General features: G+C 43.0%; 2 protein-coding genes across 2 annotated transcripts; both read left to right on the top strand.

Annotated features, from left to right (window-relative positions):
* Positions 1-12,368: 12,368 nt before the first annotated feature.
* On the top strand, positions 12,369-14,075 carry LOC117145691. Its single transcript, XM_033311432.1, has 2 exons — positions 12,369-12,623; positions 12,680-14,075. The coding sequence occupies exons 1-2, from the start codon at positions 12,513-12,515 to the stop codon at positions 13,712-13,714; spliced, it is 1,146 nt and encodes a 381-aa protein (XP_033167323.1). The 5' UTR covers positions 12,369-12,512; the 3' UTR covers positions 13,715-14,075.
* A 5,359-nt stretch (positions 14,076-19,434) lies between these two features.
* Positions 19,435-22,787, top strand: LOC117145685. The gene is given in 5 exon segments (XM_033311427.1): positions 19,435-21,891; positions 21,957-22,395; positions 22,397-22,410; positions 22,464-22,626; positions 22,770-22,787. Coding segments are annotated over 3 exon segments (255 nt in total). The 5' UTR covers positions 19,435-21,891; positions 21,957-22,282; the 3' UTR covers positions 22,592-22,626; positions 22,770-22,787.
* The last annotated feature ends 1,439 nt before the right edge of the window (positions 22,788-24,226 follow it).

Here is a 24,226-nt window from a genome sequence, read left to right as displayed (position 1 = left end):
AAATTCTGCATTGGAATTTTGCAATCTTCCTCCAACTCTTAGAACCCCATCCTTGTCCAAAAATGGATTCAATGACAATATTTTATTATTTGTCTTGATTTCCTTTTTGATTTTAAGGCACTTTATCTCTTGCCTAAACTGGTATTCTTGTTGTTTCTTAATAACAACTGTTTCCGCTATTCTTATCTCCTTTACTGAAATAATTGATGAATAGGCTTTATTTCTTGTTTTCATCTGCACGAATCTATTTATGTATGCTATTATACGTATAAGTTTTTCTATACTGGAATACCTTTCTATTAATTCGTAAATAGGATCATCTATTTTGTCATTTAATACCGTATTTATTAAGACAGGTTCTTCTACAGACTGCTGCCGAGGCCAAAGTTCTTTTGGGTCTGCTAGCCATTTCGGACCTTTCCACCAAAAATCACAGTTGATCAACTGGTTAGAATCCACTCCCCTGGATGCTAAATCTGCTGGATTATCCTCTGACTTAACATGATTCCATTCAGTATTTTTTAATTTCCGAATGTCATCCGTTCTTCTTTTTATAAATTTGATCTTACTTTGACCACTGTTAATCCATGCTAAGGTAATCGTGGAATCACTCCAAGCATAGATCTCCATTATATTGTCAATTGATCCTTTTAGTCTTTGGATTAATTCACTAAGCAGGTGAGCTGCACACAGCTCGAGTTTGGGAATTGTCTTCCTATTTTTTATAGGGTTGACTCTACTTTTGCTAGCTATTATATTAACATGAGGTCCTACTTTAGCATAGACTACTGCAGCATATGCTTTTTCGGAGGCGTCCGCAAATCCGTGAATCTGAATGACTGAAGAACTGTTTGAATTAATCCACCTTGGGATTCGAATATTCTCTAACAATAATAAATTTTCTTTATATTTTTCCCAATAATTTTTATCTTCTATGGATAATTCCTGATCCCATTCACTTTTATTTATCCAAAGTTTTTGAATAAAAAGTTTTCCTGAAACCGTGACTGGTGCCAACCATCCTAACGGATCAAATATTTTTGCTAGCGTTGATAACACAACGCGCTTATTTATATTTTTTGATTCATCATTACAATTTACGCTGAACTTAAATAAATCATTTTGAGGTTCCCATTTTAGTCCTAAAGTTTTAACACATTCATTTTCGATAATATTGAGAACCTTATTGTCCCCTGTGTCCTCCACAGTGGTTAATATTTTGGAATTGTTGGAAATCCATTTCCTTAAGTTGAATCCAACTTTCTGCAATTCATGGAGAATTAATGTTATTAATTTATTAGCTTCCTCTACCGAATCAGCTCCAGTCATTAGGTCATCCATATAGAAATCATTCCTAATTATTGCACTAATAACTTGGTTTTTACATTTATCTGCAATATCTACCAGAACCCTGGTAGCCAAATATGGTGCAGATGCAGTTCCGTAAGTGACTGTGGTTAATTTATATGTTTTAATTTTTTCTTTTGGAGAATTTCTCCATAAAATATATTGATATTTTTGATCATTATTATCTATTTTAATTTGTCGGTACATCTTTTCAATGTCTGCCGAAACAACAAATTCCCATTTTCTCCATTTAATAATAATGTCAAAAATATCTTTTTGAACTCGTGGCCCAACCCACATTATGTCGTTCAAACTTTTGTTATTCGTAGTTTTTGCTGAAGCATCAAAAACTACTCTCAATTTGGTCGTAAGGCTTGAATCTCTAATCACTGCCTGGTGCGGTAAAAAATATTTGCCTTCATCACTCACTTCAATCATGTGTCCTAAATCCATGTATTCATTCATGAATTTAGTGTAGTCAACCTTAAGTTTTTCATTTCTTTTTAGTTTTTTCTCCAGATTCATGTAACGAGCTATCGCTTGTTTCTTTGAATCTCCTAAGGTGACATCCTCCTTGAATGGAATTGACACAATGTATCGCCCATCTGAATCTTTTTTTGTCGTTTTGATAAATTTATTTTCACAGATTTCAGACTCGATATCATCTTTTTCTTCTTCTTCCACTTCCCAGTAGCGATCTAACTCTTTTATTTCTATTGTTGTGGCTACAATGGTTTCTTTTCCTTTGGATTTTTTACATCCAGAAACTATCCACCCGAAATCAGTTTTTTGCCCAAGGAGACCGTCTATTTTTATAACTCCATTTTGCAGAATGTGAGTATATACGTCTGCTCCAATGATTAGATCAATGCGACCCGGTTTATTAAAATCGGGGTCGGCTAATCTAAAGTTCTTCCATTTTTTCTGATCAACATTAATCGTGTTGACTGGAAGTGCCTTCATAAGTTTTGGGAGAATAATTGCTTCAATTTCTAAATTTTTCGGAGAATTTCTTATCGAAATAACCGCTTTGTGCTTGGAGATGCACGTTCCTGTGGAAGATACTCCACTTATTTCAGTATGAGACCGAAATTTTTTCAATTTTAGAATCTGTGCAGACTCTTCTGAAATAATTGTGCTTTGAGAGCCACTATCAATCAATGCTCTTAATTGTTCAAAGCCTCCATACCTCGACTTTACTTGAATCAAGGCCGTGGCCAACAAGGCTTGACCTGTTGTTCTACGCGTATTCACTTTTTCTGGATTATGACCTGCAAAGTGAAGTAACGTGTGGTGAGGTTTACGACAAGTCGAACAAAGCTGCTCGCTTATACATTTTTTACCAAACGGATGCCTCAGACATCTTAGGCAAATCCCATTTTTTCTTACCCAGTCAGACCGTTCTGCTGGATTCATTATTTTAAATTTATGGCATTGAATTAAATAATGCCCTGGTAGTTTGCAATATGCACAATTGTCACTATAATTTTTATTCTTGTTATTATTAATCATTTTCTTTACAGGTTTTACTTCCTGTGAGAATGATGATATAGAATTGAGCCTTTGCTCTAAAAAGTCCATGACATCAGAAAGTGCCTGTATTTCTTTTGTCTTTTTAACATGGCTTTCATATAAATTGAGTGATTCTTTATTGAATTTCCGAAGAATTATGTGAGCGAAAATTGCATCCACATCTTCTGGTAATTGTGCCTTTAATTTTATAATATAAATTGACTCGTTAATCGTGTCAATAAATGTCTTTATTTGCTTATTGGATTCTAAATTTAAATTTGGCATATCCATAAGCCTATTCATATGATCTGAGAATATGTTTCTTTTATTCTCATATCGCTTGGTCAAAAACTCCCAAGTGGCTTCATAATTTTCTCCAGAGCCGAGCAGTAAATGAGTAACCACATTTCTGGCTTCTCCTTTTAATGCTGACTTTAGATAATTAAATTTGAGAGAAGGACTGAGATCCTCTCTCACATGTATGAGCTCTGTAAAGAGTTCATTAAAAAGATCCCATTCTTTGGAATCACCAAAGAAAGTGGGAATCTGTATTTTAGGCAGGGTTGGTAACTCCTCCGCCTTAACAACCGTCGACATTTCAGCTTTATTTATTGTGCCACTGAGTCGACTATTAATGGCTGTAATAATATTTTGTTTGTCAAATTCAAGTTCGCTAATTTCTTCTTCGAATAGCGAGCTCTCAAAATGACTATTCACCTGTTCAATCAGGTTATCTATTTTATGCCATAAAAATTCAATTTTATTTTTCCTTATTTTAAGGAAATCTGGACTACTGTCTATTAGTTTAGACGTATCTTCTAGATATACTCGAAATTGGCCAACATTATTTCGAAATGCCTGCTCTACTTTTAAAGCGTTGTTTTGTGCTATACCCTCTTTTTCAGGGTGACCACACATTTCAAGGTTTAATGTAGGGGGAGGGTTTGATTTAGGGACAGTGTTTGATTTAGGGAAAGTGTTTTCTACCGACTCGCCCTTAATTTTTTCATTTTTATTTTTAATTTTTTCTAACACCATCATTATTAAATCATACTGCTTCGCGTTAAAATATTCATGATCGACAACGCCGATCTTTAACAAATTGCTATGATTAGCAATGAAACATTTTTGAAGCTCATTTAATTTTAGAATTTCTACATCTGTTAATGTTGGTTTTACTTCCAACTTTCTAATTTCCAAAATAATTTCGGACTGCTTCTTAAGGAATTGAATAGTCTTTTCTGACATCATTTTGAAAATTTTTTGTAATTTCTTAATATATATAGTACGTGTATATGTATTTTATATGTATTTATATATATATGTGTGTTTGGATAAACAGAAAATTCTTGTTTTGACTTAGCTGATGTCGTTGTTGTTGCTGCTGCTGTTGCTGCTGTTGTTGCTGCTGTTGCTACTGCTGTTGCTGCTTCTGCTGCTGCTGTTGTTGCTGCTTCTGCTGCTGGTAGAGGCTCCTTTGAATTCGACTTCCTTCTCTTCTTTAAGGCTCCGTCGATGTTTAAAGATGATTTTTTTTTTTATTTGGCACGTTTTATTATTTTTGTAGTCCAGTCAGATTTTTTGTTTTTTAGCCATTTATTTCGGCATTTATGCTCTTTTGGCATATACACTGCACTCTATTTATGAGCTGATTTAATGCTATTAGAGCATTTATAAGGCACTGTTTTCAGGCACTTTTTATTTAATTTATGCTCTTATGGCATATACACTGCACTCTATTTATGAGCTGATTTAATGCTATTAGAGCATTTATAAGGCACTTTTGTTATGCACTTTTTAATTTCACAATTGCTGATGTATGGCCTCAAGCACGCCTTACCACAATTTATAATGGTACACAAAGCAACCTTTAGCTATAGACTATAAGGTGCTTGTTTTAAAACATAAAAGATTCTTTTGTATCTTTTTGCTTTTTATATTTATACTCTGTTCCTTACCTTTGGTAGGGGGAAACAAGAGTCACTTATTTTTGCTACCTTTAGCTGTAAGATGCTTAAAGGAGCTGGCCTTTCTCTGAGTTCCTTACCTTTGGTAGGGGGAAACTGCAGAGTCGATTAAAGGCTCGATTGACCAAATGTAAAATCCCAAATAAGAAGACTTTACTCGTTGAGTTTTTGTAAGAAACTGCTTTTATTTGGAAATATCTTCGGTTTAAATAGGTGACATGAGAATCGCATCTTAAAGTAAATGGCCTACGCAGAGGCCTAAGTAAATAGTCCCCGCCTTATCGAGGTCCCACGCTCGGGCACATCTGCCTATCTTGAGCGGCGAGGACCTTATCTGTGGTTTCCCACTAAGGGACTATTTTAGGAGGCGGGGAACGATCTCAAGTGACTGACTCATGTGGTGTGCACATGTTTTTGAGCAATGCACCCATGTCGCCTTAGATAACAAAATCCTAAATATAATTTATCGCTCTCGATTCATTTACATAAGATATGAACGGAGCCCAAAATTGTAAGTCTTTAAATATATTCGTGTTCATGTGTGAACACCCATCCTGCGGAGCAAACAGAACCCTTCCAGAAACTACCTTAATTGCAGAGGCGATAAGCCAGGGACGTAATGCAAATTATTTTCAACATTTTCACATTTAATTGCAAAGCGGAGAGGACAGGACAGGACAGCAAAATGTGGAAAGGACGACTCGGCACATTCATTAAGCCAAACCCGCCGAGGGGGTGGCAGTGGCCGAATGGTCAAGTGTCCCGTGTCCCGTGTTCTGTGCCCCGTATCCCATGTCCTTTATCCGGGGCAGTGGAATGCGGATGCCTCATACATGGCGTGCCAGATGGAAATTAAGTTTTCGCATTTCCCACCTTTCTCGCCATATGGGACGCGCTCTATTTCCACTCCGGACTTGAGTTGATAATCCAGCATAATGCGCTTTTATTTGGAATAATAATGTTGCTGTCGACATCGGTCCGGGCTCATTAAACCCAAAAAATAAAAAACATAAAAAAAGCAACTGAAAACCCCGAATGGGATTCGCATGGAAGTTGCAAAGTCCCAAAAAGGTTTGTCCACCGCAAAATTGCTGCACGAGGTGTCAAAGTTCATTCCGTGGCTGGGAATTAATTCCTATGCCGCCCCCGCTTTTCATTGTTTAAATTTTCCAGCAAATTAAATCGGACATGTGGTCGGGGGCTTTGGAGAATTTCCCAGCCATATGCATATTTTTCGGAGGTGTGAATCCTTCGAATTCCTTTCGCCGGCAAGATGACAAACGCAGTCACATAAATTCCAGCGAACCTCGGTTAACCGTACAGTCCCCAATAAATCTCATGGAAAACGATTCCCACATTTTATACATACACTTTTTGGCTTCTTAACTTTTCCTTGGCAAGCACAAAATTCCTGCGGCATTTGCTCAAAATAATTTATTATTTCCCGGGGCGACAACTACCTTTTTGTGGCATCAAGTTTTCGCCAAACTATGTTATGGTCATTTAAAGCAGTTCTGTTCCTTGTAGTTTCCTAGAAATGCCTGAAATTACAGGCGACCCTTACCCACTAGCCTTTAACCCTTACCTGGGTGTGGGGGTAGCACAGCACAGACCCATTGGAATACCTCAACATTAAAATGCCATTAATGCATTTGCCATTTTCCCGGGGCACACCTCATTGAAAGCCCATTAAAGTGACTTATGGACCGGTTCCTGGCCAGCGCCTCTTTTGCGCGGGCGAAATGTAAAAATTGCATTAAAAGCGAGTGCAATGGGGGCGTTGGACCGTTGGACCGCGTGGGCGTGGCAGGTGGATGCTGCATTTGTCTTATCAGTCGGGTTCGGGTTCCATATTCCCAGCCAGCTTCCCAGCCAACTGGCAAATGGCGATGGCCACATTTGCCTGACCATAATGAGCGGCAATTACCGCATCGGCCGCAAATTTGCATTGCCCATTGCGAAAAATGCTGCCATGCAGTGGGCGAAAGGGGGCGGGGCGCAGTGGGCGGTGGGCGGTGGTCTGTGGGTGGTGCGAGTAAACATTGTGCAATCTTTTATCAACAGCAATAATAACAGGCATTGCACATGCAAATGGAAATGCGAAAATGGAAAGTGCAGCAGGGAAAGGAGTTTTTTTAATTGCGCCTACTTGAGCGTAAAGTGAAACTGAAAATGTGAAAGGTGGCTGTATAAAGGTTAATACAGGAAAAGAAAGGGTGTATAATGTGGTGAACAAGGAATATCCAACTATTCCCCTTTATAAATTAAACAAAGTACAGTTCTTCAATACAAGCCCTTCTTCCTAATGTAATTTCAACCCATTCTAATGGCAACAGCATTTCGCTTAAGTTTCTCTAGCCACTCCACAGCTTTCTCTGGCCTTCCGGACACTTTCACTTTGTTGCCAGCCCGAAGCGGAAACGGAAACATCTGCCAGAGTCCACTTCCAGATGCAGACCAGCCGTAGCTCCATCCCCATCCGCAAAGTCCAAGTAGTGCGGCACAAGTTTAGCTCTAAACAAACTCGAAACCCCGAAACTGAAACTCAATTTTTCGCACAACAATGCGCTCATAATTACTACAGCCAGCCGGTCGATTGGAGAAGGGGTCTTAGGATTGCGAATTGAGGATTGAGGGTACACGATAGAGCTCGTCCTCAAATCAAATCAGAAACTTTAAATCTCCACCGGACTGGCTTCCATCTGCCATCTCCATCTCGGTCTGCATCTCCTCCTAATACACGGGCTCATTCAATCGTCAGTTCCAGCAATTACACGCATTTTGCGCAATTTAAACCAAATGCTAACGACAGCCAACAACCGACAACCAACAACCAGCAAACGACAGGCGGGCGACTTGTGACAACCTTTGCTGCACCTTGGACAGGACGAGTGCTCCGGATCGGGATAGGGATTCGGGGCTTGGGCGCGGGGACAGGAAGCTGCTCCAGGGTCAGAGGTCAGGCGGGGCAGCCAGGCGTTTGATGAACAAGTTAGAAATGTGCAGAACCCTTCGAGGCAATTTATATTCCCAGTACTTCACTACTCAGATTCGTGGCTAAATAATCCAAACGGTTTTCCACTAAATAAAACAATTAAACAAATTAAAAGAAAGTACTTTAAATATTGTTAAACGACTCTTTTAGTTTTAAAATTACCATATCATATTTATTCCTGATTCTCCCTTTAATCCATATACCCCGTTCCGTAAGGGGTATAGAAAGTAGCATACTGTAAATCAAAAAGTAACTTGCCTGCCATACGGATGTCATCCGTTGCAGATCGTTCGAGCGCAAAATTTAACAATGACACAAACGCACACAAAGTTTGCTGTGGGCGGTGGATGGTGCGCAGTGGGTGGGGCCACATGCCACATGCTCACCACCAGCAATACCCCTTCACACCCAGCACAAGATAATACCTAAACACACCTAAAAACCTACAGACTACGGGCCTTGGCTTTCGGCCTTTTGGCAGCAACATGTTTGCCATAGGGGCAGTTTTAGAGAGCGAGTTGCTCATGCAGAAGCTGTCATGTCCAGCACTCGGGGATCCCGGGATGGGGAAAATTTCCAGGGGCTTTGCGGGGGTGTGCGTGTGCCGTATAAGGCAACACTTAAAAGTCACACGGGCGTGGCAAGTTAAATGAAATGCACAATTGATGTGGCCATTGTGCGTCTCCGCTCGCATTGTGTAGGTGATGTGAATGGTCCTTTGGTCCTGGAAGGTCCTGCTGCTGACAGGATGTGCGTGTAAGCCAGAACCGAGCCATATGGACTCATAAGGGAAATGGTCTTGGCATACCTGCCCCAGATGATAACTGCTCCTTGGGCTTTTCACTCTTCTCCTATATCGAAACAAAAACCGAAACTGGAAACCAGAGCACCAGCTGTCGCTTTCTCTTAACCCTTGGCCGCCGTTGCCAAATGTCACCGTTCCTGGGGTGACAAAGGGTTAAGGGGAAGGAATCGTGGCACAGTGCAAAAAATGTCAATCAATAAGCGTAACGATAACATTGTCAGCAGGAGCAGAATTCCAAACTGAAGACCACGAATGTAGGATGCACTTTCATAAGAATGGTGCGTTTAAATGTGAACTTCATATCAATACAGTATTGAAATGGCAATTGGGTTCTAATATGTGGGACTTAAGGTAGCTTTCTTTGTATTTCATTTGTAGCCAACAATATACAAGGCCTTCGCTATAGGGAAACTACCCGTTTAGACACACCACAGTCGTCTCTGGCTTCGTGCAACTCTTTTGGCGTACATTTGCAATAAATTTTGCCGCCTGTTGACAAGCCGCAAAGTATGCTTTAAAACGGCTAACCCCATGTCTGCTGCAGCACAAGGACGAAAAGGACGCGGGCTGGGGCGGTTCAATGGGTGCTCGCTGGCAAACGCGATTTTTATCGCAATTCAATAGGGTTTCCGTTACATTACGCTGCTGTCCTTTGTCTCCGGCGAAAGTGCGGAACTAACAGCGCCACATTTTGTATCCGTGCGACGTGTCAACGTGTATTGCTTCCGCTAGGATCCTGTTTACCAACTCCTTCCGCCCAAAAAAGCGTATCCTTATTGCCTCTGGATGTGCGACTCTGTGGCTGCTCCATGTGCACCTTGTGCCAAAGGACAAGACACGCCGGGAATGTTATTGAAATTTTATATTGTCTGCGATTTCTTTTTTGCCGGTGGATTTACATTTTGTGACAGCTGATTTATGGTCTTGGCCTGACGTGGAATCCTGTGAAAGGATTCTTAAAGGAAGCACAGGGAATAATTAGCTAAGAATGTTTGTGAATTTAAGAATGCCTTTTAAAGATTTTGAAGGCACTTGTAACAGTTGAAAAAATATTTTTTATCCCATAGCGTGTTTCTTAGAAGCTCTTCAAAGGATGCGTATGGCACAATTAGCCAGCCGCAAATGGGGTTCGTTAGTGCCCCTTCCCCTGAATGTCCTTCGCCAGGAATCAAAAAAGGGGTTGCGTGGATAAACTTTGTGAACTCTTCTTTTATTTTTGTTTCAGCTTGCGGAAATTGAATTAACTGGCTCAGTCTTCGCTGAAATGTCAATCCAAAGTAGAAGAAGTCACCTTGAGCAGAGGCTCATTAGGATTCCGTTTCTGGCGGCGAAGTTATCTGCGCTTGTTTACCTTGAAATTAAAAATGCAAAGATTCCTTCCAAGGATATTTCCCTGCGGCATCTGCAGCAGCGGGCCAGCTGAATTATTTATGGCACTTGCCGGGAGTCGAACAGAAACAGATTACAAGATTAAATTATTGTAACAAGAGCATTACGCAACTACTTTGCATAATTTACCGCAGAAACGAAGGACGAACGGCGAAAGGCGCAGAAATAAAAACATTCATCTTGGCCCTAAGTCGGCACTTCTTGGCTGTGTTAAAATATGTATACAATAGGTGGAGCTCCCTCTACTCGCCCCTTTGAACCCGCTTCTCGTAGGTGACTGTCCCACGAGGTCCCACGAGGCGTATACGTAACTTGCAGTGTTTACAACAATTTGTCACTTTTGCCCAAGACGCCAGGACGAAAAGCGAGGACCGCAAAAGGGGATCGCAGACTGCAGGCCAGACTCCGCGGCAGGAATGCCTAATTTGCATTTTAATTTAATTTTTTCCATACCGCGAAATGTCAACAGACAGGAGACTCGACTTGAGTCACTCGCAGACATTTTCCACCCCTCCAAGGAGTTTTCCTCCGCCAGTGTTTGTCTTTCTCGCTTTTTCTTGGCGCACTTTTAATTGCGCCCTGCATATGCATGAACCCAGTGGCAACTCAATTAAAGCCAAGCCTTTGAACTTCAGCCAGCGACTCTTGAACTTTCCTTCCAAATCAGCGAAAATCAATGCTCAACTAACATCGATTGCTCGACCACAAAAGGGATTATAACGTAAGAAGCTTGCAATCCGATATCGCCTCCTTCCACTAGGGTTGTAAATCCAGCAGAAATTGTCAGGGCCAGCCAATCGTGCAACCGTTATTACCTGTTGACCTCCTTCCTCCAGGACTCACTGCGTCCTGGCCACTTCGCTGAATTGCATTCCGCTTCCGTCTGGGTCACGGCTCATAATTCTTTAAATTTATGAAGTGTAACCGGATCGGAGTCTGGCTCTCTTTCAACAAAGCGAGGAGTGGGATTGGGGCACAGGTTTCCAATGGGGTTAAGCTTTGCATAATAAACTTCGGACGGTCACCCCGATTTAGCGAAATAAAATAATCAGTATTTCTGCAAAAACAAAAAAAGTAGTACCCTCAATACGGAATGGCATACCTTGCTGAAATCGTTACAAAATTTCCAATCGAATGGCATTCCAGCCTAGAAAAGTCCGAATTTTGCCATTTTTCCAAATTTTGATGATGGTACCCCTTATAAAAAATGCGAAAAATTGGAAAATATGAATTTTCCTATACCGACTAAAAGTTGATATGGCTAATAAGTGGAGATAATTGGCTGCACAAAACAGTAGTCATTTTAGCTGTGCGACCAATTTAAGCCATATTTAGAGCAAGCATTTAACATTGGTATCCCTCTCCCAGCCCAGCCTTGAACCCCCTTCATCGAACCACCCATCCACCTTTCCTTTATTTCCAACCTCATCGCCATCTAGATCTCATCTTGTGTCACGTGACGACACTCACCTAATTTGAGAGCAGCTCTTAATCTACACAATGAGATAAATACCTTTTGTGGCGCAGGCGGTTAGCCGCAGAGTGCCCCGCCTTAACCCACTTGTGCCCACGCCGTGTTCTCGTAATCCGTGGGCTGTTACCGTTACCGAGGCACTTGGCACGCTCCCGAATTGCCACTTGAGGCAAATTGCCTTGGAGCAAAACTTTCGAGACTTTGGCACGAACGACTCGGCGTTTATTACCTGTCGGTGGGAGCCAAGCATTTACTTTCCTCCCCGAAGGTCGCTTATCCGGAGCTGTTAATGTATTAATTTGAATTCTTTAAGGGGAGAGGAGCTGCAGGCCGGTCCGAAATATGTTTGACATGGCAAATTTAGTGGAAAATTGACGCATGTCGCAAGTATGCAAGTGAAAATGCTACGTGACTCCGTTGCAAATAAAAAGTCAACCAGCCACCGGGGGAGACAAATTGGCAAGCTTCTGCAGCTCCGGTCTGAAATTTAAAAAACAAATCACACCTACAAGCGCCCAAGACAAATTTCCAGACGGTCCGCACACACGTATGTATGTACAGTGAGAGGACGAATGTCCTGCCGGTAATGGAGTGGACTTTATTTGGGCTCCTTGTTTGCCAGCTCCACGCTCGACTGCCCGTACCTTTTGTGGCACGCTCCGGCGACGAGCGGCGCATTTGTCAGACTCTCCGTCCGGATTTAGAGGCAAAAGTGCGGATGGCCAGTGCATGTGGTATGCACTAGGAAAAAAGCGCCCTAGCGGACTTAGAACATAAACCTATCGATTCTGTGTGCGTGTAGAGTATTTTTCCCAGTGTAGTCTAGTGGTGTGTATGCTAGTTCTCCTAGCAAACACACTCATTCTACAAATGTCAGCCGTTGTTGGTTCAACTCACATGCCTTTCCAATTCCATTCCATTCCTTTAACCTACACATCACACAACAAATAAATTCCTGAACATAAAGATATTTTTTGATACCTGCAATTTCCACACGAAATTTCTACGCGAAATTTTCAGAAAATGGCCGGAGAAACAGAGCAGCTGACGTTGCTTAGTGATCTGAATAATATTGGAGGTGGCGAGTTCGAGTCGGGATACTGCCTGAATGAAAAACCTATTCTGCCTCCAGTGGTTGGTGATTATCTTCTGAGATAGATAGCATATGAACTGTATTATATCCCTAATAGATGACTGACTGGAAGAGACTGGAAATGATGCGGCTGCGCTTGTGCGCCTTGACCAAGGAGGTGGTCCAGAAGAGAAACCAGTTTACAAGTCCTGAACGGAGGGATGCATCTACCAATACAAAATCGCAACCAGGATTTGGTCCTCCGGTCATAATGGGACGCTTCCGCCAAAGATTACAGCAATCGGAGACGATGATCTATGATCACACAGCCGACATGGCCATGCAGATGTCTGCTCCGCCATGCAAGCCAATTGGGATGACTACTCAGCTGGTACTGGAGGATGCTTCTCTGACTCCACCGCAAAGAGTGGTTGTCACGCTGAGACCCGTGAAGTTGGCCACAGCAAAGAGTGGTTGGGTGACCAAGTTGGATCCCCCGAAGGCGGAGAACACCAAGCCAACGGAGAATGTCCTGGAGCCACTTCATCGGAGCTCCACAAGTCCTGATCTTTCGAAGCTTCATCATCAACTGTGGCGAAGAGATCTGGTGCAAATTCCCAAGTCACAGTTTACTTTGCCTGTAAAATGTGAGCAGCAACCCAATAAGCCTACAACAAGCAGGAGTCCCAGTCGAATCCCGAAACTGATTACCAGCCAAGTGGCCAACAGTGGCAATGTCACCAAAACCCAGAGTGCCTACCAAGCCCGACGCTCCTATGACGCCAAAGTGGCTGCCAAACGAAAAATTCTGGTGAGCAGAGGCCAGATTTCCGCAGTCAAACAGAAACCTCCGCTTGATACCAGCCTCTTGAATGTGCCAAAAAGCATCAGGACTCCGGTGCCGGTCAATAAAAGACCTGGATATAAGCAGGACGAACTGCAAATTCAGAAGAACCTCTTCAAGTCCTTGGTTCTTCGCCAGGCTGAGGAAAACAGGCTGATCCAAGCCAAAATGCAACAGGAGCACCAGGGTCTCATCGCTACCATGATGAACGATCTCAACAACGCCGTCGAGATCTCGAACGATTATAAGTCAATGGAGAGGGCATTGCACCTGGACTCTAGCACCTCCAGTGATCCCAGCCAGAACTGATCAGACAATATGGAGATGCGCTTTCAAAATTCTTAAACGTTCACCCGGGAACGGAATAGGACGATAGCAGAGAACAAGAGGAACGGACGGGAAAACATATTACCCAATCCTCCGCCAGGAATTTTCCATTCGGTGGCCTCTTTAATTTGAATTGGAAATTCTTGATTGGAGCATTTTGAATTGAAGCAGCAATCGAATCGACTTTTCAGCTCACGCAAGAACTGTATTTTTCCGTGGGGGTTCTACAAATCAGTTTGTATTGCCGTGTATATTATTCAGAGGATTATTCGAAGTCCATGATGTTCTCCTCCTTTTCAATTTCACCATGGTGTTGCAATAATTATCTAGTCCATACATCTGTATAGTTTCGTGTGTTATTTAATGGTCATCATTTTATATAAGCTATTTAAATCGCATGTTCCAGTTTGGCATTGGCGAATTTTCCGAACATGAGACAACCCGACTTGTGGCATAATCCGCGAGTCGGTCGGGCACCAAAAATATATAGCGGGCATCGGGCGTCTCTAATTGCGCCCAACGTCTGCGGTTGATGCCACACAAGTTGCACCGCAGTTTGTCCCACTCCCGGAGGTTTGGCCACCTGCCCGCTCGTCTCACATTGATGTCTCTATAGGAAAGTTCCCCTGAGCCATATCCCATCCCCCCATTCTCACTTTGGCCGCTTTTCCTGGCGAATTCGCTTGGCCCGTTTCACTTGGCGCGCCCATAACTCGGCGTGTTATTAAGTGTAAAAATTAAAATTTCATAAATTGTTATGCTTTATTTAGAGTGCGCTGAGCAGTTCCTCCGGCTCCCCAACTACCAAGTAAGTTTCCTGTTCCACTGCGACGGCAATGTGTGTGGTTCTGTGTGATTTGCGCGCTTCGGAAGCTGGCGATATTGAGACTTAAGTGGACATAATTAAAAGCACTTAAGAGTCGCCACAGATACAGATCGCACCGACTGAGATTAGACGTGGTCCATAGGATGAGTGAGGGCAGAATGGCGCAAATCGCATTGGATGACGGCCAAATTTGTCAGATAGTGGAAAGATCCCAGACGGTGTCTAGATTAGTGGCCATATTAAAGAGCTTTGTCTTTGATTTCGTACCCTTCAAATCCCAAGCGAATCAATTAAAGATAATCGAAGTAGAGGTGGGTATAGGGTGTAGTACGTTCTACGTGTGCTAATAAGTCTAAGAAGTAAATTCAGTCCCACCTCATTAAACTCGAAAATGATGAATAAGTAATGAGGTACGATGTTTGCCATACCCCAGCGCATTATCCATAGGCAAATGAAGTTGGAAATAGTTGCCTAATCTCTTGTTTTTTCACTTGGCTAATCACACGAAGTGAGGAAAACTTGCACGAGCACACAAAAATGCCATGGAAATCATTTCGCGCTTTCACTTGGCGGCATGGGTTTATTAAATGAAGTGCACATGAAACGGGCATTTGGATTTCATGACTAGAATAAACATAATCAAAGTAATAACTCGAGCAGCTATTCTCCGCCTCTGGAAAAGCCCTCGCCACCCCTGGAAAACATGTGAAATTAATCTTGTTTATGTTTGTGGAAGAGGAGAGAACCAAGAAAGTTTTCTCTAAAAGTTTTCGGTTGCCTTTTTGCGCAAGTTTTCTTTTCAAAACGGGCGGGTTGGGGAGAAGCTGGGAAAAGTTTTCAGTTTCGAGTGAAAATAAATAAAATCGAATGATTTCACTTTTGTTCAAGGCACGTAAATAGTTTTGCCTGCCACAGAGATAGCCATTCAAGTGCAAATGCGAAATTTAATTAAAATATTTCCAAATCGTTTAAATCGCTATGATTCCTTTGGATGAATCACTAGTTGAAGGTGTTTAAATTTCACTTTCTTCAAAGAAAAGATGTAAAACCCTATATGTTTCAGTTACAACATCCATTTAAAGGACTTATTTACCCCGTGTGGGCTTGAGGTGTGCGATAGATCCAATAGACAACCCCTGTCGGCATAATCTGGTTATTCAGCAGCATAAGTGAAAAGTTCTGTCAACAAAATCGAAATCAGTAAAAATTTGTTTGCCATTTAAATTCGATTTTGATCCTATTTATCCAGTAAATTGCAGCAATTGAAAGGATTTGCGAGGGAGTCGCTGGCTGCTTGTTTGGAGGAGGCTGACTGATGTAAGGATGTAAGGATGTGATGATGTGACGAAGTGATGTGTGTGGTGCAAACACTTGTTAAAGCTGATCCACGGCTTTAAGCGATGCCCATGCCCCGCCTGGGGTTTCCCACCACCCTCCTCGGTGGGTAAGATATTGAATTTCAATTGCTGCAGCTGCAGGAAATCACTTCCTGGCGACAAAGTAGACGAAATGGAAATCAGCCAGGAAAAGGACGAGAACGCAAGTCAAAGAAATCCCCAAGTGCGGGTCAAAGAAAATAAAACTTTATGCAAATGCGCCACTTTGGCCGTAAAATGAAATAGTCCCAGGCCAAATTATACCTTGATGCCTGATGAGCTTCGGTTGTGCCCGTCCTGGTTTTCCTGTCTGGATCCCGGCCAATTGTCCTGGACGTGAATTGAAACAAAAGGGACTTTGTTTCGATTCCTCCCGCCCTTCCTTCGCTAGTTTGGGAACCCGAGCAGGTGACTCCGACTTGGGAAACTTTTGCACTTTACAATTCACAATTTACCTACATTCGGCATCGCTTTATTTTGCTGCCCCCGGGGGAACTTTTCCTGCGACAATAAAACGGCCAACTTCATTCCGGAAGTTGTTACGGACACGCTGGCCGCCGTCTGCTTTTTTGGCCACTCATTATTAATATTATTATTATAATGCCAGTGCGAGTGGCCGGCATTTTTCGCCCGGAAACGGATGCTGTTATTAATTCACATGTCCGGCGAGTGATGTGGGCTATCATCAGGTATTCCCCGACTCGAAGTGCGGATCCAGTGCTTTCTCTGCTGATTCCTAATTAAATTTGCCACTTTATTTGCTCGCCTTTCTTTCTTCGGCTCCCCCGTTCCCTGCTGTCTTAATTGTGTTTGTGCTACTCTATTTCATCCACTCGCTCTGAAAAGAGAACTCATTTATGCCGCACAGCTTCCTTCGTCTTGGTCCTGCAGGATTCTCGCATTCAAGGATTCTCGCTCCTAGTCTGAGGTGGCTGTTTGCGCTAAAATAATTGAATTAATAATTGCTGCGTGTGGTTTTCATGCTTTTCCAGCTAAGACAAGTGAGAATGCGAGGCATTTCTCAGAGGATTTATGGACTAGGGAATACCTAGTAAATAGTACCTCAAATATAGGAAATGACCTAATTTCGACAATACGAACTTTTAATTTAGAACTTATGTTTCTGTTTGAATATAAGCCATACATACATTTCTGAATGGCTTGAAATCTTTTCTTCTGTATCATTGAAATGTTAACTGTACTTTATTAATAGGTATATGATTAAATACATCCTTAAACTGATATCCTTTATCCTTTATATACTTAGAACCTAATATGCCTACCAACTCCTTAACTGCTGGGTATTGAAAAAACCCAAAGTGCTTAAGCCTGAGCTTCAGAACCAAGCTGAGTCGTGTGCAACTTTTATCTCTGGCAGCTCTTGGCGCTGTCTTTGCCCCATCCCAAGCTTGTTATTCTGCAGGAAAGTTGCTCGGATGCCTTTACTTGCTCACTGATTTAATAAATTAACGTTAATTAGCTGTTGTGGTCGACGGGGAAGGGAGAACGTGGGGAAGTGGGTTAGCTTAAAAGACAATAATGCCAAGGATCCGGCAACTTTCGCCTGGCTGTACGTGATTTCCGCGGCTGCTCCAAGATTTAGTCCGTAACCCCGAGTTCGATGTGTGAATTATGGGCTGTCAGATGGGGCGGTTTTCCCACCGTGGGGCATGACGGTGTGCTATATTCGAGCCGATAATTCATAAATGTTAATGGATGAGCTTCTGTTTGCTCATGCCATTTTAATTAGCCAAATGAGTGGCGAAAGATCAGCAATGGGATTATTTCCAGGAAGCCAAATTGAGTCAACACACAAAATGAATTCATTTCAACTTGGAGCAGTTGATTACTGTCTCTCCTCACAAAGAATCCAATTAAAGTTCACAAGCCAAGGCCGCAGGCCCTCCAACTTTTGGTCAATGCAATTGCAGGGAGGTCAGAAGTGGCAGTCAAAAGTGAGCCAAGGAAGTTGACCCAAGCTGGACAAAGTTGCTTGAGACGCTCGCCTGCGGCCCAAAGGACATTGTGAGCTCTCAAGGAGCTGGACGGCATTTAAATTGAAATTAACATCCTGTCGGAGGATCCTCACATGTGGACTCTCCTCCGAGATGTGTGCTCATTATACCAAAGCCAGGCGAAGTCAAAGTCAAAGGCCGACGAGGAAAGGAAAGGAAACGGCAGCCGACGACAAAAAAGGCCAAAAGAAAACTTGCCAACAAGTGCTGGCCATAACCAAATGCCGCCAAGCAAAGCCAGGCCAAAGGAAAGTGTCGAGCAAACATCTGACTAAACAAACACCAGCACATGGCTGCATTTTACACTGAAAGATGTGCGTAGTGCCAAATGACAGTCAGAGGCTTAGATCAATTGCATATACCCCTATCACTAATCACTTGATTAAGCTTAATATACCAAGAATGACATTAGGATGGTTTTAATTTGGGAAAAACAGCTGATTCTCCGCAGTGTTTAATATCATATACTCATACTCACGAAAAAATACACACACACATCCGAGGAGAGAGGCACACACACTGGTGTAATTAAGAGGCCATTGTTATTTCGCTGACAAAAGTGAAAGATCCCATGATGGATAACGTCTATGTTGTTGTTTTTGTCGCCTCCTTTTCGGCTTCGTCCTTTGCCTGTTGACACTTCAAAGTGCGGCTGTCTGGGTGAGTATCTATCTGTGTGTGGTGCTGCTCTTTGATGTAATCAGCCACCGCCTCACATCACACAACTTGGCACATTATTCCCAATCTTGCAATTATTCTTACCTCAGCCTTTGACGACAGCAATTAAAAGTCTCACAGACACACACACGCGAGCCGTAAAGGACTAATTTCACATACGCGTACATGTGTGAGTTTGCTGATGTCTGCATAAATATTTAATGTGTTTGCCTTGTTAGTGGCGGTATCACTTTATTCTGCGGAAGGATTAAATTAATGCCAAACGTGTGCGATACCCACCCATCGCGTTTAACCCCAGAAAGCCCACCAAAAACACAGGCAGCTTGTTGTTTTAGGTATCGCAAAACACACAGGATATGCGGCTAAGGGGTAAAATGAGAGGCGGTTCGGGCTTTAGTGGCTGGCGTAGGCAAACAGACAAGTGGAAACCGCTACTTACACTAGTTAGCTAATCAAATTAGTTTTATTAACACGTACGACAACAAGTGCGTATGCAAACTTACACAAACACATATGTGCGACCGTGTTAATTGCATGTTAAACCGTTTAATGCGTGAGCAAACCTAGAGCACTAAAAGCATTGCCTACTTTTCAGCGCAACACTGGGATTGAGATGAAGGATCTGTTGTGTCTCGTATTATAGAATTTATAATATGGTTATAGGGTCTAAAAACATTTAAGAGATCTATGCTATCTACAAGCTTACTCCATTTTGCGATGTGGTAACAGAAAATTATTCCAAATAAAAATGGACTCAGCAAGCTGAGATATAAATCAGGCTTAGCTACAATAAAATAATCAGAACATGCAGAAAATAAATCAAGACTCGTATTTTGCCATGTAGGAAGCATTCAAATGAAGTTTCAGTTATGCCAGGCATATCAAAAGGCCTACTCCCAATTTGAACTGGTAAATAGTACTCTCTAATCCTAGCCTTTCAAAATTTGCAGAGTGTGTAGCACACAAATGGTCAGTTAATTAGGCCGCTGACATCAGCACAAGAAACCCGATGACACGCTCAATGGCCGACTAGAGGAAAAAGGCTTCTTCAATTACTCGACTGACCACCATAATTAATGTTAATAAATAATAAATTTACATATAAAAACGTCCCCAAAAGCATGTGAGACGTAAGCTGAGACATGTACAGAAGTGAAAGTCCGCAGCCGCATACAAATCTCCGTAATTAAAGGACCCAGTGATGCCAGGACATTGATAACATGCAAAAAGCGAGAGCAAAACGGAAGCGTTTAATTAACTTGTTTTGTTCCGTCTGCCCCGTTGGCTCGGTTCATATGGTATGCCATGCGTATAGGGCAATTAGAGAGTGGCCAGAAAAATCGAAAGGGAAATTGAAAGTGTGCGTATCATAAATTGCTGACCCACCACCGACCGAAATCAGATACGTCCAAACCCAAAATTGCATTATACAAGGCCTACGAGCCACAAGAAACTTTGGCTCGTAAGAAAAGTTCAAGCTACAGATTGAACCGCATGCTCAAAAGTGGAAATGCAACAGAGACTTGCATTTATCGAATTGTTTCAAACCTTCTTGACAACTATTTCTGGGCTTCAAACTTTTTCAATTACACGACAAACTGTTCAGTTCAAGACTTTAAGTATTCATTGCAATAGATTTTGAAAGTCTCCTCAGCCGTGAAGAAAAGAAAGCCTGGCAGCCGATTAATTAGCTTTCATTGCCCGCCCAATTGAGCTTGTAAATATTTCATTAATCGCCGGAAAAGCCTGCAAAAGCGAGGCATTATTAAGAGTTCTTCTCTTGATGGATGGCTTGACCTTTTCGATGGAGAAGTGCCGAGAAAGGCTGGACAGCCACTCATAGTGCTCACCTACTCCCTAGTTGGCCAACTTTTAATTTGCTCACATTCTCATTTGCGAGAACAAAGTCACTACACAACAAAAGATGCCAATTTAATCTAGTCCCTGCTGGCCACATGGGACACTTGCTCGTAAAACCACTCTGGACAGGACTCGGGACGCAGGATGGGAACAAGGAGGGCGTCCTGTGCGCAGGAAATGACTTCAGTGCCGGACTTGCTGAGTGTGTGGGTAAGATGTTGGCACCAGCAGGTAACTTCCGGCATAGTCAAATTGAAAATGGCTGTGCCAGACCACAATCCCCATTTTCTCCCTCCCGGGGGACCCTGCCAGCTGCTCCACTTTGCTGTGGCCATAGTGTAAAGTTGTCTGCACTCGCAAAGTGTGACAAATTAAATTAAAGCCAAAAGTCCACTCGAGGTAGCTCGCAGTAATTGCTTAATGCCCTCTCCCAATTAAACTCCAGAAAGAGTTTGTGCTCTCAGCCGAGGAGAGGGAAGCATTGGAAACGCACTGGGATATGGGGTCACGGAGGTGGCTCTACTCCTTCGAACACGTGAGTTCTTGAACTGCGACCAGCACTTGACTTATGACATTAGAGCGCAGACACAAATCTTTATGAGCCGCGCTCTCCTGCCAGGACGTAAGTAAGAAAAACTACAGTTTCCACTTAGCGACGGTCCAAGTCCAGCCACACACTCTCACATATCCTGCGAGGATACACTGTGAATGGCAGTTGCGAGTGGACAGTGACAAAAACGGCAAACACTTTGCACTGAGAAAATGCGAAAGAAAGCCATACATCAGTATTTACAGATGTAGTTGCCTATATGTCTTACATTTATAATGACAAATATTAGGAAAATAACCCTTTGACTTGGGTGTCTTATAGAGGGATTACTGCAAAAAGAGCCCTTTCGTTTTTAGCAGTGCACACTTCAGGCCAGTTAAGCAGCCAGACTGACGCATTGTTGTGGTCATAAGTCAGAGTGTGGACAAAAAACCTGTGCACTGAGTTGAAAATCTTAAAGATAAATAAAGACCAGAGGACTTCTCAGAGTGGAAGCCTGAACTTTGACCCCAAAACCGGCAACCGCAAAAGGCGGCAAACAAACCAAAGACGACGAGAGAAAGTCGGCGAAAAGATGAGCAGAACAGAACGATTATGACGCTGCCGGCGCCCAGCGAAGCGCGACTGATGAAGCCCACTTAGAGGTGTCCCTGCTCCTTGTTCCTCCACCGCCCCGCCAGCTTCCCTTTGGCTTTTCCTGCTCATTTTCCATTTGCCTGCTCCTCTTCGCATGGACAGTGGTCAGCAGTCCTTGGCAACATTTGCCGTTGACAGAGTGCTGGAACACGAAGATGGAAAGCGGAGAGTGAAAAAAGGAAAAATATGATTGATGTATTCGACTACGGGAATACCTGGTACTAGCCTTCTACTAATTCCCTTGAACGTTTATCCATAGAACTTTCCACTTGCACACTTTTAGCTTTCCCTCAGAAACATTCAAGCCTTAAGAGGTCCCAATATACCCTCTTAGTTATCGGATACCACGTATAAAAATCAAGGAGCAGCAGCTGTGTGAGTCAGTGGCCGTGGAGACGTGTGTTGGGCTACTTGGGGTCGTCTGGACAAACATTACCCATCGTCGGACACCACCGGACATGACCAAATGAAAATGTGTAAGGCTGCCCCTGGCGAAGTCGTCGTCGTCGCCTCCGCCGCACAATTATTACTTCAACTTTTCATTTGGGTCTCTCCACTCTGCGGGTTTTTCTGGAGTCTGGAGGTGCTGCAGGAAACCAGGATGACCGGATGGAAGGATACTCCTGGCCACGGCTTGTAATTTCGCTTCCTGCGTCTCATTTTTCATATTTCAGCGCTTTGAGTGCCATTTGGCAAACTGCAAAACTGGAAACGGCAAAAGGCGACTGGCCAACAAGGTAAACAGACAATTTCTCAAGCGACTAATGCCCTGACTTATTGTTGAACCCAGGGAGAAGGACTGGAATGGGGGAGTGTGGGACATGTTCTTGTGCCAACAGACAAACCTCAAAGTGGAATCTGGAAGGGCGCTGCCATCCAAAGACTGGGACCACCATAACCAGGGTCACTTCTCTGTAGGAAGGTATTTGTCAATCGAATCACTTTTTGCTAAGGTATTTGATACTCCCATTCTTAATAGTTCGTTATTTTAGTTGAAATACTTAACATTCCGCTTTAAACATCAGTTTTAAATACTTGGGTATAGTTATACAAATGAAGCTTGACTTAATCCGCAAAAGCACTTTTCCATCTCCAGGTCGTTGTAATATTCCAGCTCAGATAGTGAGAGTATATAGTATCTATATACATTCGATAAAAGATGCAATCTGGAAAATGTGTTGGAAAATATTTGTGTTTTAAGAGATCTTAAAGAAATGCGAAATCCTTTATCCGTGATGCGACCCAATACATTGATAATAGCTTGAGATATCTGTTTATGATGGTCGCGTCGAATTCAGGCCACAAAGAAAGAGTTCAATAGCTGCCGAAGTTCAATGTCAATTCGCTGACCTCTGGCAAAGTGAGGCCGAGAAATGGGTGGCAACAGATTGCGCATACGACCTGTTGAAACAGTCGAAAGTCGCAGTTGCAAAAAGCCCCAGAGAACGCCGAATAAAAACGCAGCATTATAAACAAAAACAGCCTACAAGGATGGGGAGGCCATAAAGAGGCTAGCAAAAGTACGGAATTTATGTGTATAAGTAAGCCACGAAGGTCATATTAAATTGCCATAAAGAGCTATCGATTTTATCTGCAACAATGAGAGAAGGAAAATCGCTGCGCACAAGAAAATGCTCCAGCATCCTAACGAGGACACTGACACCGCCAAGAAAATGGGGGAAAATGTGAAAAGCTGTAGGGAGGAAGAGCAAAAAAGAAACAAGGGAAAATAAAGCAGCGGGCAGTCGAAAAATCCATAAAGAGGCGCGCCAGCGGAGGGCCGAAAAGAAAAGTTCCCCTCGCTCCTATATTATGATTTGCCTCCTAGTTTTCACCCGCCCCGCCCGCTATCCCTTGGCCACTAGCTAATTAGAAAAGTTTTCCCCATTCCAGTGGCCCGAGCAGCTGAACGCTCATAGGTGCGAGTAGCCGAGTCGCCATTTTTTAGCCCACGTGGCGTATGAGCGACGGAGACGGAGCGACACTGGTGTCACACCTACTTACCTACCACACGTAGCCAGGAGCTCAACCATTGGCTGGCATAAATCACAGTTGCCCCCGCTGTTCCGTCTTCCCCCATCATTTTCCTCCTGACGAAACGGAGCACCTAACGCACTCGGAGAGACACACCTTCATTTCTGGAGAGGAGCAGGAGCAGGAGAAGGGCAGGAGCAGGGGCTGGGTTTTAGTTAGCTCGAGTTTCCCGGCGCACCTGCTCCTCTCTCTCGTCTCGTCTCTCTTTCTCGCTCTCTCTCGCTTTCTCATTTGTATTTACCTAAGACAGCAGTGGAAAAGTGGAAATAAAAAAGGAAAAGCTGGCAAAAAACCGAGTACCTAACGAGCGAAAGCTGCGCACCTAAACCTGCGCTACACAAAAACTCCAGACGAGCTGAGAGCACCTCACAAACACTCACGCACACTGGGAAATGCGAAGGAGGGAAGGCGGTGGAAAAGCGGTCGGGGAAAGCGGCGGAGGAAAAGGTGAAAGCCGAACCAACAGATGAGAACAGACGACGTTGACGAGCACACGACGAGGGAAAATGACGATGACGT

This window comes from Drosophila mauritiana, chromosome 3R (assembly GCF_004382145.1).
Source record: "Drosophila mauritiana strain mau12 chromosome 3R, ASM438214v1, whole genome shotgun sequence".
Taxonomy (NCBI): domain Eukaryota; kingdom Metazoa; phylum Arthropoda; class Insecta; order Diptera; family Drosophilidae; genus Drosophila; species Drosophila mauritiana.
This window is presented reverse-complemented; position numbering and strand designations above follow the sequence as displayed.

Bases quoted from the DNA above. Each gene is read 5' to 3' on its own strand.
- LOC117145691 (XM_033311432.1), top strand. From the start codon at position 12,513: ATGGCCGGAGAAACAGAGCAGCTGACGTTGCTTAGTGATCTGAATAAT. The intron at 12,624-12,679 runs GTTGGTGATTAT...TATCCCTAATAG, and splicing joins AACCTATTCTGCCTCCAGTG to ATGACTGACTGGAAGAGACT.